Here is an 18,560-nt window from a genome sequence, read left to right as displayed (position 1 = left end):
CATCTTCAGAAATGATTTTGAGAATTCTCTTCAATGTCACAGAGTGTCCATTAAGAGAACTGCAATTCTGAAACCATTTCAGAGGAACCGAACAAACATTTCCTCTCCCTGCTCTCATCTCATAGTTCTGTAAAGGAAAGCCTCAAGCCTCTCACTGTGGTTACCATGGTGCCAGGTACCACTGTAGCTCTGCTAATTAGCTCTGGACGAAATTGAGAAAATCACCAAATAAGCACACTTACTGTCAGAAGGAATAAAATCATGTCCATTAGTTTGATGAGCCTCTGAGTGCCAGGATGCAGCATCAAGCACTACAGAAATCTACCTTTCAGGTGTGGGAAGGTTAGCGAGTGCTCTGAGTTCTTACAAAATGCATAGTAAAGCAGGGGCAGCAGTAGCAAAATCTGAAGGGGGGTTACAGATGTATCTCCCCCATCAAAGCCCTTGTAAATGAAGTAATTCAACCATACAAAAAAGAACAATAAAAAATAAATGCCTATATAGCTACCACCAACCCAGCTTTATCAAATCTTAACACTTTAGAGTTGCGTTAGATAAAAAAATATAAAAATGAGATCGTACAGATTTATTTGAAGTTTTCTATTTACCCCTACTTGATGACATTCTTCCTCCTTTCTCTCCCTGAGCGTGTATCCATAAACGATGTATGGCTATTATTGTGAACGTTTTTTACCTTTATATAAATTATATACTGTACATACTATGTGTAATGTGTTTTTTGTGTTCAGCATTGTTTTTAATACTAATCCTTAGGGATATATGTAGTTTTAGTTCATTCACCTTTTTTTTAAAAAATTAATTAATTAATTTTTAGCTGCGTTGGGTCTTCGTTGCTGCACGTGGGCTTTCTCTAGTTGCGGTGAGCAGGGGCTACTCTTCGGTGCAGTGTGCAGGCTTCTCATTGCAGTGGCTTCTCTTGTTGTGGAGCATGGGCTCTAGATGCACGGGCTTCAGTAGTTGTGGTGCATGGGCTTAGCTGCTCCACGGCATGTGGGATCTTCCCAGACCAGGGCTCGATCCCGTGTCCCCTGCGTTGGCAGGCGGATTCTTAACAACTGCACCACCAGGGAAGCCCCAGTTCATTCACTTCTAGCTGCTATACAGTATTCCATTGTTTGACTATTTTCTGTTCATAGACAGGTTCATGTGCTGTTTCTAATTATTTTCTACTATGAACAAGGCTGCATCAAAAAAAAAATTCTTGCACATACCTCCTTGTGCAAATGAGAATGAACTCAAGGGAAGGAGTTGGCATATTTCAAGCTTTGCAGGTCATATGATCTCTGTTGCAATTATTCAACTCTACTACTGTAGTGTGAAAGCAGCTATGGAAATGATTACACATGGCTCTGTTTCAATAAAACTTTCCAAAAACAGGCAGTGGGCAGAATTTGGTATGTGGGTTATAGTCTGAGACCCCTGCTCTCGAGTATAAATATCTAAAAGTAGAATTGCTTGGTCATAGGGTTATGCACATCTCAAACTTTACTAAACATTGACAAACTGTTTTCCAGAAAGTTATATCCATTTTCAATCCACTAGCAGAGTAAGCTCTCACTTCCCTGACAAAGTTTCGCACTGTCAGACTTAAATTTTTGTCAATCTAATAGACGAGAAAGGCATCACATTTTAATTTGCATTTCCTTAATTTGCAGATCCTTAATTGGTGAGGTTAAAAAACTTTTCATATATGTTTACTAACAATTTGGGTTACCTTTTCTGCAAATTGGCTGCTCCAAGGTTTTTGCCTACTTTTTAAAATTATGTTGTCTGTTGCTTATTGATCTGCAGGAGTTCTTTATGGATTCTGTATACTAATCAACAAGTAAATGTATTGCAAGTATCTTCTCCCAGTCTGTGATTTGTCTTGTCACTTTATGTCATCTTTCACTGTATATAAAATTAAAAGCTTTACACAATCAAAATGATCATTTTCTTCTGTTTTTTTTTTTTTTAAGTACTATTTTTGGGGTCTCTTAAATGAGATCCCTCCCTACCTTAAGGTCATACAGATACTCTTCTATTTTCTCTTCTAAAAATTAACGTTTTGCTTTTCATGGTAAATTTTTTATCCACCTGGAATTTATTTTTGCAAATAGCATAAAGAAGGAATACAGAATCTGCTTTCTTCCCCCGTAAGGATAACCCAATTATCTGAGCACCACTGACTGAAGGCAAGTTCCATGAGGACAGAGGATTTTGTCCCTGCTATATTCTGAGTGCCTTGGCAATGCCTGACATTTTTTAATCTAGCAAGTAACTACAACTTATCTGCAAATGAGGACTGTCTCCTTGGCTGCAATAGGGAAGTAGGAACTGTAGGCACAGACTAAAGGGTCTGGAGGGGTAAGGAGATAGCTGTCATAGTCCTCTTTCCCCGGACCATGTACAGCACATAAGATTAGAGTGACACATTCTGCTGTCTTCTCAGCCAAACAAGTATAAATCTGGTGCCAGTTCACTAATCAATTCAGCAAATATTTATTGAGTACTTACTATTTCATGTACTTAGAACTGAATACATTTTTAGGGGATAAAAAATATCTTCACATACACAGTCTCATTTGATTTTCAAAACCTCTCTGGTAGTTTTTCATCTTACATTGAGAAAACTGAGGCTCAGGAGATACACTAATTTCCCTAAAAGCTAATAAGTGGGGGAGTTAGGACTCTATCCTAGTCCTTAGTTTTTTGTTTTTCCTTTTCAAAAAAGTATGGTAAAAAAACACATAACATAAAATTTACCATCCTAACCATTTAAAAATATACATTTCAATAATATTAAGTATACTCACACTGTTGTGCAATAATTCTCCATAACTTTTCATCTTACAAAACTGAAATTCTATACCCATTAAGCAACAATTCCCTATTTCCCCTCTCCCCAAGCTCCCATTAACTACCATTCTATTTTCTGTTTCTATGAATCTGACTACTCTAGGTACCTTATACATGAGTGGAAACATACAGTATTTGTCTTTCTGTGATTGGCTTACTTCACTTAGTATAATGTCTTCAAGGTTCATACATGTAGTAAGCATGTGACAGGATTTCCTTCCTTTTTAAGGTTGACTAATATCCCACTGTATGTATATACCACATTTTATTTATCTATTCATTTGATGGACAGCTGGGTTGCTTCCACCTCTTGGCTACTATGAATAATGCTGCTATGAACATAGGTGTGCAAATACTTCTTTGAGATCTGCTTTGGATTCTTTTGGATATATACCCAGCAGTGGGATTGCTGGATCGTGTGACAGTTCTATTTTTAATATTTGAGGAACCGCCATACCGTTTTCCACAGCAGCTGCACCATTTTACAATCCCACCAGAAGTGCACAAGGGTTCCAAATTCTCCACATCCTTGCCAACACTTGTTATTTTGTTTTTCGGTGGTTTTTTTTGATAGCAGCTCTCCTAACGAGTGTGAGGGATTTAACCATTTAAAGTATGTATCTTAGTCCTTGATTTTTAATCTAGTGCTTTTTCGATTATACTACATTACAGTGCACTCTCTGTGAAAGAGGAATTTGAAATGAGGCATAGTGGATTTCTAAACTAGATATTATGTTCTTTCAAATATTATAAAAGAAAAGAGCATGATAAATTTTAAGTCCAACAGACCTGGATTCAAATCCTGTTTATGTAGCTTACTAGCTGTGAAGTCTTGAGCAAACTACATAACTGATAAGCCTGAACTGCCCCATCAGTAATGTCAGGAGAAGAATGCTGTGAGGATTATAGATATATGTATATGTAAAGTGTCTAACTGAGGAACTGGTAAATAATAAGCACATCCTAAGTAGCAAGTATTATTGAAAGGCTAGTGACAAGAAACAGAATTGAACCCGTACCAATTTTGGTAGCACTGTAGATGTTTTCAATAGGAAATATTTCTCCTAGCCCGTATAGGAGAACCTTGGCCAGAGCTGGAACCAGTTGGGTTGTAGTGATCAGAACATTCACACAATTCTTTCTGGAAGGGAGAAAGAGGGAAAAGAAAAGAAAAAGGTGAAATCAAACCAACCTGTGAACAAGAATTCAAATGGATCTTCTCTGTAGGACTTGCTTGTGAAAAATTAACCTCAAAATGCCTGGCATGGTATCTGTTCAGTGCCAATGTTCACTTTTTGCTCTAATTATCTCAGGTTTATTTATTTTCCCAATTAAAGGACAGAGACTTTTGTGGTGGACACAGAGCAGCAACTTGATTCTTGCCTCACTTCCTTCTGACCATTCTAGCTCACTGCATTGTTAGCAAACCCCACCAACCCACGGCACTGATACCACACTCCAGAAAACACAATAAGGCTTTCATTCAGATGAAATGTGCCATTTCATCTGAATGAGATATGACTGAAGTCCTCTCTGCTCATCACACCATGGCAACATAAATTTCAGAATACATATTATTTTCACAAGTCCTTTACCTTCACAGATATCCACCCCTTGGTGTCAGTTTTACTGTTTAGTAGGCTGTGAATCTGGAATTCTTGCTTTGAGGGAGGGACGAATAAGGGTATGTATTTATTTCCCATTCTAAGCTTCAAGCTCAAATCTCCTTAATCTGCTTAATGTACCCGTTTTCTTTTCTTTTTTCAAGTTATTTATTTTTGGCTGCGCTGGGTCTTTGTTGCCGTGCGCGGGCTTTCTCTAGTTGTAGCGAGCGGGGGCTACTCTTCCTTGCGTGCGCAGGCCTCTCATTGTGGTGGCTTCTCTTGTTGCAGAGCACAGGCTCTAGGCGCACAGGCTTCAGTAGTTGTGGCTCACGGGCTCCAGAGCGCAGGCTCAGTAGTTGTGGCGCAAGGGCTTGGTTGCTCCGCGGCATGTGGGATCTTCCCAGACCAGGGTTGGAACCCGTGTCCCCTGCATTGGCAGGTGGATTCTTAACCACAGCACCACCAGGGAAGTCCCTGTACTCTTTTTCTTTTGAATCCCGCCTTCCTGAGTAGGTTTTGCTACATTCCTCTGGTGCTTCCTACACTTAGGATATTTGTGATATAGCTCCTACATGTATTCTTTGATGTCACCAGGCCCACCCACGTTCTGGGTTGGAGATTCTGGGTTACTGAGTATAATTTAGTGAGCAAAAAGTAAGAGAAAAGAAAAAAGCTTTCAAAGCTCTTCGGTGTGCTTTTAGAGTAAAATGACCTTGCCTCCCACCTAACCGAATCCTTCCCTGCATCATTTGAACTCTTCTCACCCCTGTCCCACAGTCTGTTTTAGGGAATGGCCTATCCTGGACTAGGGTGAAAGAAAGCGTCTCTCTGAGAGGATGAAAACTAAAATTATTATTTCCATACCTGGACTGGATGAGAAGTAAGGACTTCAATGCAGTTCCTAACCAGGAATCTGTTAAAACTTCAATTTCTGCTCTTAGTCTCTGCAGTGCTTCCTTTCTCTGGGGGCTGAGGAGCCCTTTGGGAATAAAAGTAGACACATTCATCATTTGACAACATCCTTGCTGGCATAGAGAAAGCGACTTCTATATTCAATTTGGAAATAGTGTGAGTTACTGCGATATTCTACTGAGCTAACACATCTCTCTCCTTGATAAAACCCTAGCCTACTCAAAATGCCTTTTTTACTTTCTTCACCAGAATATTTTGCTGGGGGAGGGGGGAGGTGCATAATCACAACAACAAAATCAGCTGATAGAAACACTGTGATTAGGTTCTGGCAGAGGCTCTTTCATCACCAACCAGTAACGTAATTTGCAGACCAGTGGACCATACTTTGAGTAGCACTGCTTTAGATGTGACATCAAGAACCAAAGGGGAAAAAATTACAGATGGAGGGTCCACAGCATTTCCAATCTATTTCTAAAGAAACCGAGGCCCACAGAGGAAAGGGGGCTGCCTGAGAATACACAGCAAGTTAGTGGCTTTTGGTCTCAGCAATCTTCCCACTATCATACACTGCTCCCACAGTGACTGCTCCCACCCACTTCAGAACACATCAACCGAGATCCCAGGCTGAATCACCAGCTTTCTGAATGTCATTTATTTGTACTGTACTCCTGAAACAACTCCAGCTGATAAGAGACTAAAACACTTCTTTAAGATCAGATGATTAAGCACAAAACAAAAAACAATTCATCTGAGGGGAGCACGTTACCCGACACCTGAGTTACAATATTCAAATGATAAACCTGGCTCTGAATTTTCTGTAGTGAAGGTAAAAAGAGAAATTCTGCATTCTATTACCAACACTCCATAAAAACAGAAGTCATTTCTATGAGCAGAACTGTGTGTAATTTGTTTTCAGTCTGATGGTTTTTCACAATGCAAGCCTAGAATTAGATGGCTCTCAAAATTTCTGATAAAACAAAACAAAAACCAAACAAGTATCTATACGTCATGTATGACATATACATAAGCACGCATGTCATATATTTAACTAATATCATGTGGCACTTTTGTTAATTCATATTTTACAAAGTACAGGTGGATATTACTTTTACTATGTTCCCCAGGGTGGGCTCAGGGGTTCTCACAGAGGGTTATAAATCACTTTCTTCAGGCAACCACATCCAGACACTCACTGGGCAGAGAAAGGACCAGAGACTTAGGTTGTATATGAAAATGAACAAAAGAAAGGCAAACGTCTGTGAGAGAGAAAGAGCAAAAAGACTTGGTTACCAAAATAAAAAGTACTGGCTCTGAATCATGAAGAAAAAAAAGCAGTAAAGAGAGGAATCTGAAAAAAGTAAATAAATTAGATTCCCAAAAGCCCAGATGCCTATGATTTTTTCTGGTATTGGAGCACGGTAACACGAATGCACCAAACTGATCTTTGAAGCCCTATTTTTACTTTCTGCCCCACACTGTAGTAGTGGTATGGGAGGTAGGAGGGCTCTCTTGACCTGAGGTAATATACTTCTAGGCAGTCTATGGAATCCCTGAAACTTCACGCAACATTTTGTGCAGATGGAGGTGTTTGAGGGTGATGGTTCACAGTTTTCAATATTTTCTCACAAGGGTATATCACTAAAAAAGGAATTGCATGAATGTAAAGTGCAGTGGACCAAGAGTTCGGGATTCCAGTTGTGGTATGGGCACTAATTTGCTATGTGACCCGACCTTGTTACCCTCATGATGGACCATCAATTTTCTCAAGTGCAAAATGAAGGATTTAGATTAGTTCCCTAATGTCACTTCTAATTTGAACAATCTACGGCTAATTAATTAATTCCAAATAATAGAATTTTAGGCATAATGGCACCTGACATTTGAGATATATCTGGGCAGAAAGAATTTCCAAGGTCCTTCAAATCACAATGCACGGATACTGTCAACCTATCATCCTGGACCTAGTTTTCCATCCACTATAAACCTGGTTGCTAGTTCTACCTGACTTGTCCCGATGGCTATGTAAATCTGTTCAAAAATATGGCAACCTATTAAATATTACTGATAGTCGTTGTTTGCGAAGTTATACCAAGAGAAGTCCATGAGAAAGGCAGAGCTTCCTCCCCAGAGGGTTTCAATCAAACCTGTTTTTTAAATACAGAGTTCAAATGTTACTGTGGCACAAATTCATAAGTCAGGGAGCCCTAACGAAACCCTGGAAAAGAAAACAGGAAATCAGAACAAAACAGAAAATTAGCTGGTTGTATGCCACACTTACCAGCCACATTGCTTTTATGCTTATCATAGATTTCTCTCACTTTTCGGTAACGGAAAGCCAGTTTCCTCATCCAGTCCACACCTCCCTGGACGCCCACAGAGGAACCATGGCTGCCACTACCTCCTGAGCCACTGAAACCATCTGTTGAGAAACTGTAGTTGCTGTAGAGAGAGAGGATGATGAAAATTAAAATCTACACTGCAGAGTTTTTGGTTGAATGCCACCTCGGATTGATTCTCTGTCCTATTCCTGGCATCTGACAGCAAGGCCTTGAGAATCTTCTTTCTTAATCTCTGTATGTCAGAGTCTATCTTTTCATCAGTCCTCCATCTCATCCCTATTACTTCTATCAAAGAAAGGATGGAAAGGGAGAGCAAGAGAGGCAAGACTTAATTCAAGCACCAGCATCCCCTAGAGGTTGGCTTCAGACAGACCATCTTTTCATTAATGACAGAAAATACCTTACAGTGAAAAAAACCCGGAATACAAAACTTTTGTGTACACACCCACCCACAGACACACACACACACACAATGATTGCAACTATGTAAAAAGGAGAAACATGAAAAAGTAATGGAAGGAACTAACCCCAAATTCTAATAATAGTTAGAAAATGGGAATGTTTTCCTTCAGTGATCTTTTGGCTAGTTTAATAAGTTCATGGGTCACATATAAAATATGTCCACAAATTCTTTAATACTCCTCTAACTTTGCTCCCTGTAGGTATGGACCGTATTTGAACGTAAACAGAATGTGGTGGAAGTGATGGTGTTGGACTTTAGAGACCAGGCTTCTCTTACAGCACCTGCTCTAAAAGAAGTCAGCTGTCACAGGAGAACACTCAAGCTGCCCCATGAAGAGGCACATAGTGAGGACTGAGGCCTCCTCCTATCAGCCACACATGGAAGCAGGTCCTCCAGCTCCAACCAAGCCTTCAGATGATTTTAGCTTCAGCTATGTTGACTTCAATCTCAGAGACCCTGATTCAGAACTACCCAGCTAAGTCATTTTCAAGTTCCTGACCTACAGAAACTATGAGATGATAAATGGTAACTGTGTTAAGCTACTAAATTTGGGGGTTATTTGTTACACAGCAATAGACAACTATTATAGCTAAACAGGTTGGGAGGGATTCATACTTCCTAAGTCAAGATTTCCAAATGACTGACAGAATTAGAGACAACTTGGTTCAATCAGAAGTCAAAATAGAGTTCAGTGTAAAATTCTACATTTAAGAAAATAAAGCTGCCAAGACATAAGATTGGTAATTACTAGTTAGCCATATGCATAAGAGAAAAAAAAATACTAGGGTTCAGAGTGGACTGTAAACTGCTTCAGACCAGGCTTTTTCCTAAGGTGAGTAAAATCTCTTAAGACTGGTACCCTCCAAGGCTGTGGAAGGCACAGCATACATGACTGAATCTGCTCCAGAAGTGAAACCTTTCTATCCTTCTCGGCACCAAAGGGTTACGTCCTTACTAAGTGATATGTCCAGTTCTGCTCTAGATTTGAGAATTCACAGAGGAAACAATTTTAGGGTAGACACATGGAAAAACTTTTTGCCTATGAAAAGGGATAAACATTAAAACAAATTAACATGAAAAGATGTGACAACTTTTTTGCTAAAGGTCTTTAAATGTAAGGTAGATAAATTTTTGGATTATTCTTAGCTAAGACTACTGAGCTAGAAGACAGTAGCCAAGAGAGAAAGGAGGAGACCGAGCAAGCATTTTGCCACTGAGACCTCCTTGGTTTAGCGTTCACTGTGATATTAATGTTTAAGATTGTCTTCCATAGGGTCAATCCTGACACCATCAGACCCCCCACAATTAACTTCCTTGGTAAAATCCCTGATGCTTATTTGTATCTAAAACCAATCAATCTGGAAGCACACTTTTCCCGACTGAAAATCTGGCCAAAGAGAAACCAGTATATCCTTTACTTTGGAATGCTTTTTTCTCATTCCATCATGCTACCCAGTCATCAAGGTCATACTTAAATTCTACTGTGCTGAGAAGGCCACCCCAATGTTGGCACCACGTACTCCCCACACCCATCAGAATTACTTTCTATTCTGTGTTCCATCACATTTTCTATTGTCACCTTCTCACACTACATGCAAACGTTAACTACGTTTGTTTCTATCTCCTCTAATAGACTGTGAGCTCTTTTAGGGCTGTGTCTTATTCATCTTTGTTTTCCTCTGAACCTAGACAGTGTCTTATGCCTAACAGGTGTACTGATGTTTAAGACATCATTGTTTTTATCACCTCAAGTCTTGGCCATTGTCATCAGAAGCCACATCTTCCACATGCACCTGGTCACACTCCTGTTAAAAGACAAAGCCACACATTATTTCAGTCCAGGGAGTAGAAGTGCTATTACCACCACAATATATTGTAAAAATATCACAAACAATGGCGAGGTGATGAAATACCATATGGTCTCTTATGTGTGGAGGATCACTCTCACCCCCCTTTCTGTTCAACTTCTTTTAAGGCCTAATTTACATTCCTCAGTCTTCATGAAATCTTCCTTAACCGTCCCAACCCTCAGTTATGCTCTTATCTCAACAGTTCATTTTTCCAACAGTCCATGGGTATAAACACAAGCTCCCTTACACTGTCAGGTGTGCCTATGTCCTACACTAGACTGTAAGTCCTATTACATTGTAGGTCCCTTACGGCACGACCATGCCTTACATCTCCTTTGTACCCCTCTAGTCTAGTCCAGTGCCCTTATATAGCATGTACTCAATACATTTTTGCAGATGAAACAGATGCTGGTAGAGTGCGTGTCGTATCAAAACTGAGAATGACTGAAACAGAAATTTGTAAATTCAAACTTAGGAATTAGAAGAGGTCATCTAAGTCAATCTCCTCATATTCTAAAAGTGAGGTAAAACAATTTGCCCAAGATCATAAAACTAGTGAGTGGCAGAAAGAAACTAGAAGGAGCCTGGGTCTTCTAATCTGAATCCAAGGTTCTTTCCTTTAAGCCCACACTACTACGGACATAAAACGCCACCCACTGCCTAACTGACAGATTCATTCCTCTGACACCACCTAGGGTGGTGCCGTGATGTCCACCTGCATCAGAATCCTCTGGGGAAGATTTTTAAAAATGCATATTTTTGAACAGAATTTCTGTGAGTGAAGTCCTAGAATCTTCATTTTTAACAAGCTCCCCAGGTGATTCTTATGCCCCCTGAAGTTGAGAACCACTGACCTGGGGGGCAGGAACACATTCAGGTCAAATTCTTCACAGAACTTTCAGTCCTGAGTGAGGACTATGTCTAGAAAATCATTACAAATACAATTTGGCAACAATTACTGGCACATAGTAGGTTTTCAATAAATGTTTGCTGAATAAAACTATAATGTCCCAACTTATCAACATGTGAAGTTGAGGGAAGATTAAAGCACTGTGGAGCTTATACAAAAGTATTGGAGTTTAGAGCCCTATTAATTTAATTTGTTGGAGAATTGTCTGTTGAGTAGAACTAGACTGTATTTTATAAGAAAGAGGATTACTTCATGTTCATTTTACTTTAAAATTTTCACTATTTAAAACACTAGGTAATATATGTAGTACACAGTTCAAAATTCAAAAGGACATTAAGTGACAAGTCTGCTCCTTCCCACCTCTGTGTTCCAGCAACACATTCCCATCCTGAGATAGAACAACTGTTACTAGTTTGTTGTGTACGGTAACTGCTTAACTGAGGCCCAGAATGGGGAGATAACTTTCCTAACTTGGTACTCGCAGTCTGGTCTACTGATTCCCAGTCCTGTGCTCTTTCCACTACACGATGTTCACCTCAAAGATGAACTCAAATGTCAAAACCAAAAAAATTAACCAAGAAGCTCTCAGTGTTTCCTGGTTTCCCTCCACCTAACTATAAAATGATCTGACACCAAGGCTAACCTATATATGGACAATAAGCACGTATAAAATACAATGAGTTAGAGCAGCCATCTACAGATCTGACAAATCAAGAGGCTATCTTTTAAGAAGGTAAAACTGAAAAACATTCAAGAGTACAAATAATCAAAGCCACCTTCTATATGTTATTTAGTATAGCTGAATAAATTGGAACGTTGGTTTATATATCAGTGTTTTGCCTGATGGGGTGGCACTGCCCCTAGAGATAGATCACTTCCAAATAGGCTAACAAAAATCAAGGTTTTGAGCCAATAAAACTGAAGCCCAGAACTAAGACTGTGGTGACCTAACCAAGGCACTATTTCTTCAAGACTATGTGCACCCAAGTGCCGAGCTGGCCTCTCCATACCTACCCTGTCTAACCACATTTCCTCTAAATACAAAAAGCACAGGCTCAATAAATAGTGAACAAAGTGTTTCACTGAAGTGCAGAAACAATTTAAAATGCTTACCTCTAGGTCATTGAAAAATAGATGTGTGTCAGCCACTTCAAAAATCATTTCTTCCATTGTTAAACCTGAGCCAATCACTACTGTTGGGTCCTGAAAGACAATAAGAGAATAATTTGCTTGACTTGGCACTCACAGCATTGGTTCTTATCTTTAAATGATTCAAAATAGTTTGGGTCAAGGCCAAAACAACACTGGCCCACAACAGTGCTTCTTACTATTACTGATGCAATTTCATTCACAGTTATAAGAATCTGGGATTGTGCAAAGTTAAACATTTCAGGACTTTAGGACTTTAGTTTCTAGAAAACTTAACCCACTTAAAAAAAAAAAAAAACACTTAATTTTCGGAGAAATTCTGTTTCAGGAGAAATTCTAACTGTCACTGAAATATTGCTCTTATAACACCCATTATCGTCCCCCCGCCCAACCTCACACACACACTACAACACCAGAAGTCAGTAATCTGACAATCTCAACAACGAGGAAATCAGTAAAGAAATATTTGCAGGAAAACCAATGCACGTAGCTTTAAAATGAACTATCAGACCTTCCCTTAGAGGCAGTATGCTCTTATTTTATATATTCTCATTACCAGACTTGTTATATAGTATATGAGCTTATGTCAGCTTGCCAGTCTAGATACTAAAAGCCTATGGGAAAGTACTTCTAACAGAAACATTGGTGACAATAAGAAATAATTAGGAGCAGTAAAAGTAGGAAAGCAAAGGAGGCTGATATTTTTATAAAATGTATTCATAGAAACTAAAAAATAGGAGCCTGGAGGTAATTTAGTACAGAAATATACAGCCACTACCTCAAAAACAGCTCATCCCTCTATCAAAACTGATGTTAATACTGATGACTAAAGTTAAATTCTGCTTGGTATATTTCATTTAAGAAGGTATATAATCTATTTTATTTTATTTTAAGGTTTTTTTAAAGATTAATTTAGACTGTGCCGGGTCTTAGTTGTGGCATGAGGGCTTCTTAGTTGCAGCATGCGGACTCTTCAGTTGTGGCATGCGGACTCTTCAGTTGCGGCATGCAGACTCTTGAGTTGTGGCAGGCATGTAGGATCTAGTTCCCCAACCAGGGATTGAACCCGGGCCCCCTGCATTGGGAGCATGGAGTCTTACCCACTGGACCACCAGGGAAGTTCCTAAGAGGGTATATAATCTATTTTAGAAAGATATTTTATATTTTAAATGTACAGATCTGGTATATTCTCAGCTAAATGGAATGCTCAGTTTAGGCTGTTATATGTGACACAGGGATAACAGACTAGTCTTTGGAGTAGATAATCCTGAGACTCCACTCCATTTTGAGCCTCAGTCCCATACTTAGTCTTTGCAAAATACTGCTCTCCAACAACTTCAGCTTTCAGTACTGGTCCCAGGTCTAGTCTCTACCTTTATCATCAGCTCTGCCTGACCATGTAGTCTGCCTGGTATAAGCCACTGGGTGAAGCTTTATGTGAAAGGTGAAAGGTCAACAGGGTAAGATGGAGATAACAGAGACAGTGATTTTGGTTACCTGCACACATAGTCAGGAGAGGGACAGTTACAACAAAGGAAGAAAGACTCAAATTACCTTTCCATACTTCTGGGCATAGGATCCAGTAAGAAGGGAGTGGAAGATGATGATGGTTTCATCTAAGTCCCACAGAAATACCCGCTGAGTGAGGAAAATATTTTAAAAAATGAGTGAGCATCTTTTTTAATCGTAATGGAATGAGACAAGAAATCAATAACAGAAGGGAAACTGGAAAATTCACACATCTGTGAAAATTAAACAATAATCTTAAGCAACCAATGGATAAAAAAGAAATAAGTGAAATTAGAAAATACCTTGAGATGAATGAAAACCAAAAACAACATACCGAAATTTATGGGATGCTGTGAAAACAATGCTAAGAAGGAAATTTATAGCTCCAAACGCGTACCTTAAAAAAGAAGATCTCAATCAAAAACCAAACTGCACAATTTAAGTTGCCAGAAAATGCCAGTAGAAGGAAGGAAATAATAAAGGTTAGAAGAGATAGATAAAGCAGAGGGTAGGAAAAAAATAGAGAAAATCAACAAAACCAAAAGTCGGTTCTTTGAAGAGATCTACGAAATTGACAACTTTTAGGTAGACTGGCTAAGAAAAAAGAGAGAAGACATAAATTACTAAAATCAGAAATAAAAGTGGGACATTATTACCAATTTTACAGAAATAAAAAGGATTATAAGAAAATACTATGAAGAGTTATACACCAACAAATAATCTAGATGAAATGAACAAATTCCTAGAAATTCACAATGTGCCAAAACTGACTCAAAAAGAAACAGAAAATCTGAACAGATCTTTAACTGGAGGAGGTTGAATCAATAATAAAAAACATCCCAAGAAAGAAAAGCCCAGGACCAGATGGCTTCACTGCTGAATTCTACCAAACACTTAAAGAAGAATTAACACCAATCCTTAAGATCTTCCAAAAAAATTGAAGAGGAGGGAACACTTCCTAACTCACTCTATGAAGCCAGCATTACCCTGATACTGAAGACAAAGACACTGCAAGAAAACTGCAGACCAATTCTCCTATGAACAGTGATGCAAAAACCTCAACAAAATAGTGGTAAACAATATTCAGCAGCATATTTAAAGAATTATAAATCATGACCAAGTGGGATTTGTTCCCAGAATGCAAGAATGGTTCAACACAGAAAAATCAATATAATATACTGCATTAACAGAATAGAGGAAAAAACCCACATGGTCATCTCAATTGATGCAGAAAAAGCATTTGACAAAATTCAACACACTTTCATGATAAAAACACTCAATAAACTAGCAACTTCCTCACCATGATAAAGGACGTATATGAAAAACCTACAGCTAATATCATACTCAATGGCGGAAAATTGAAAGCGTTACCCCTGAGATTAGGAATAAGAGAAGTATGCCTGTTTTCACCACTTCTATTCAAATGGTACTGGAAATTCTAGCCAGAATAAACTGGCAAGGAAAGGGGAAAAAAGGTACCCAAACTGGAAAGGAAGAAGTAAAATTACCTCTGTTCACAGATGACATGATCTTATACATAGAAAACCCTTAAGAATCCACAAAAAATTGTTGAGAGCTAATAAATGAATTCAGAAATCAGCTGTATTTCTATAAGCTTGCAATGAATAATTCTAAGAGGAATTTAAAACACAAGAGCATCAAAAATAATAAAATATTTAGGAATGAATTTAACTAACAGTTCAGGACTTGTACACTGAAAACTATAAAACATCACTGAAGGAAATCAAAGAGGACACGCCTAAATAAATGTAAAGACATTCCATGTTCATGAATATAAGACAATATTGTTAAGATGACAATACTACCCAATGTGATCTACAAATACAATGCAATCCCTATCAAAATCCCAACAGTGTTTTTTAAGGAAACAGAAAAACTAAGCCTAAAATTTGTATGAAATCTCAAGGGACCCTGAAGAGCCAAAATAATCTTGAAAAAGAACAAAGTTGGAAGACTCACACTTCCTGATTTCAAAACTTACTACAAAGCCAGAGTAATCAAAACAGTGTGGTACTCGCATAAGGATAGATATACAGACCAATGGAATAGATGAGAGAGCCCAGAAATAAATGCTTATATATATATATATATATATATATATATATATATATATATATATATACACACACACACATACACATATATACACACACATATAGGCTCAATTGATTTTTTTTTTTTTTTTGCCAAGGATACCAAGACCATTCAATGGGGAAAGGAAACTGTTTCCAAAACAAGGTCCTGGGAAAACTGAATATCCATGTGCAAAAGAATGAAATTAGATCCCTGCTTCACACTATGTACAAAAATTAACTCAATATGGATCAAAGACCTAAATTTAAGAGCCAAAACAATAAAATGCTTAGAAGAAAACACAGTTGAAAATCTTCATAATCTTGTTTCCTTAAATATAATACCAAAAGCACAAGCAATAAAAGAAAAATAGAACTTTATCACAATTTAAAACTTTTAAGCATCAAAGGATACTATCAAGAGTGAAAAGACAATCTGCAGAAAATACCTGCACGTCATATATCTGATAAGGGATTAATATCTAGAATATAAAGAATTCCTAACATTCAACAACAAAAAAACAAACAACCCAATTTAAAAATGGGCAAAGGATTTGGACATTACTTCAAATAAAACAGACAAATGGCCAATACACATATGAAAAGATATTCAACATTATTCATCATTAAGGAAATGCAAATCAAAACCACAATGAGACACCACTTCACACCCATTAGGATGGATTATGCAAAAAATGGGAAATAACTGGAACCCTGGTACATTGCTGGTAGGAATGTAAAATGGTGTAGTCATCTGGAAAACATTTTGGTGGCTCCTCAAAAAGCTGAACATAGAACTACCATATGATCCCGCAATTCTACTCCTAGGTTTATACTTTTTCAAATAATTGAAAAGAGGGACTCAAAGAGATACCTGTACAGCAGTGTTATAGCAGCATTATTCACAATAGCTCAAAGGTGAAAAAACCCCAAGCGTTCTTCACAGATGAAAATGGATAAACAAAATGTGCTATATATACACAATGGAATTATTCAGCCATAAAAAGGAATGAAGTTCTGATATATGCTACAGCATGGATGAACCTTGAAAACATTATGTTAAGTGAAGTAAGCCTGACACAAAAGGATAGATTTTGTATGATTCCATTTATATGAACTATCTAGAATAGGCAAATTTATAGCGACAGAAAGTAGAACAGAGGTTACCAGGGACTAATAGGAGGGGAGAATAGGGAATCATTGCTTAATGGGTGCAGAGTTTTTGTTTGGATCATGAAAAACTTCTGGAAACAGATAGCAGTAACAAACAACACTGTGAATGTACTTAAAATTGCACACTTAAAAAATGGTAAATTTTATATTATATATACCTTACCACAATTTAAAAAATGAGTGAGTTCTCCGTTTTTTCCAAGAAATATATCAGGTCTTTAGATTTTCTTTCTTTCTCCTCCTGCCCTCCCCGCTGCCCCCAGTAACAAAAGGGAAGAGAGGTTTCAAACATAGCCTCAATTTACCTATGTCTTCTGAACACCTCTCAATGGACTCATTTTTAAATATGGCTTTTCCCTCTTATTAAATGATCACATTATAGAAAAATTGAAGAAAGAAAACAAAAGGATTAATATCAAAACTCCATTATTATTAGAATTTGTATGACTTTCTAGTCTTTTAATAATGAAGTCAAATGTATGCCCATAATAAATTCCTATAGTGTTTAAACTACAGAATAAGTGAGAGCCAATCTCATTAATAAGTTACCAGATCTGGTTGCATGTTTCACAGAAACTTGGCCTAAAGCACTTTAGTTCTCTCATTTTACTTTGAGATTTTTAAATGGAGAACAGTATATTACTGTGACACCCTCTGCTTTCTCAATATGATGCATTATTCTTTCTGTTCTCCTCTGGAATACAGAAAACAGTTTGTTCTTTCCCTTAAAAAGTGACCTGGCTACCTAAATTCAAAAAAGCTTTTTCAGTGCTCTTGGTGAAAAGGATCTGAAAGTGATATGGTAAGATATGGGCATAGAGTAATGTGTTTTTACATTTCTCTTTTCACTTGGCCAATTCATTTTCTCTTGCTCAGGAATTATAGGGTATACAACACAGAACCACATAATCTCATGAGTTTCAGATATGTATTTGATAAATTTAAGAAATGAGAAAAAAAAAAGGTTGCAACTCAAATGAGTTTCTTCCCATACTTCTAATTCACTGTCCTGGGAAGAGCTGGCATCAGCTTTCCTCTTGCCCCGGTTCTTGCCAGTCATGTTTTTCCTGGATTGGTCATCAGCATCTTTACTTGGTGTAGTCTGGGTCAAAGATGGGCTTGTAGAAGGGTCTCCTGGAAAGGAAAAGTGAGACACCGGTATTGCCAGTGTAGTCACAGGCTATAAGAACCAGAGCAGAATGGTCAGCAGGTTCTCTGCCCTTAAGAATCATGTTGCAGGGATAAAGGCTGGAATACCAAACTTTACTTAAGCAATTTGGAAATGTAGACCAAACATCATGAAGAGAGTTATAACTAGAATTTATATGCCTTCCTCCCAATGGAAGAACACATCTATAAGTCATTTTGCCAAAAAAAAAAATTAAACCTGAACCTGATCAAGCTTCTAGATCAGGGTTTCTCAACTTGGCACAATTGACCTTTTTGGACCAGATAATTTTTGTTGTGAAGGGATGTCCTATGCATTGTAGGATGTTTGGTTAAGCAGCATTCTTGGCCTCTACCCACTATATGCCAGTAGCAGCCCCTTCCCAGTGTGACAACCAAAAATGGGTCCATACATTGCCAAATATCCCTGGGTGTGGGGGCATGGGGGTGGAGGCAGGGGGCACAGAACCACCTCTAGCTGAAAAACCACTGCTCTAGATCCATTTACCACTTTAAATAAAATACAGAAGGC

The 18,560-nt window shown here is 38.1% G+C and overlaps 1 protein-coding gene across 10 annotated transcripts in view; it reads right to left on the bottom strand.

Moving 5' to 3' along the window:
* Nucleotides 1-18,560, bottom strand: part of EYA3 (EYA transcriptional coactivator and phosphatase 3) — a 104,812-nt gene that overhangs the window by 8,623 nt on the left and 77,629 nt on the right. For 9 of the 10 annotated variants that reach the window (XM_082677397.1, XM_082677406.1, XM_082677404.1 and 6 more), the window contains 7 exons: nt 17,856-17,995; nt 13,641-13,724; nt 12,051-12,140; nt 9,924-9,982; nt 7,654-7,814; nt 5,328-5,442; nt 3,879-4,000 (listed from right to left, as the gene is read on the bottom strand). In XM_082677397.1, coding sequence (XP_082533523.1) covers nt 3,879-4,000; nt 5,328-5,442; nt 7,654-7,814; nt 9,924-9,982; nt 12,051-12,140; nt 13,641-13,724; nt 17,856-17,995 — 771 coding nt within the window. The remainder of the gene's footprint in view (nt 1-3,878; nt 4,001-5,327; nt 5,443-7,653; nt 7,815-9,923; nt 9,983-12,050; nt 12,141-13,640; nt 13,725-17,855; nt 17,996-18,560) is intronic. The other variant, XM_082677405.1, reaches the window with a different exon arrangement.

The sequence above is a fragment of the Grampus griseus genome (assembly GCF_964374135.1).
Source record: "Grampus griseus genome assembly, chromosome: 1".
Lineage (NCBI taxonomy): Eukaryota > Metazoa > Chordata > Mammalia > Artiodactyla > Delphinidae > Grampus > Grampus griseus.
This window is presented reverse-complemented; position numbering and strand designations above follow the sequence as displayed.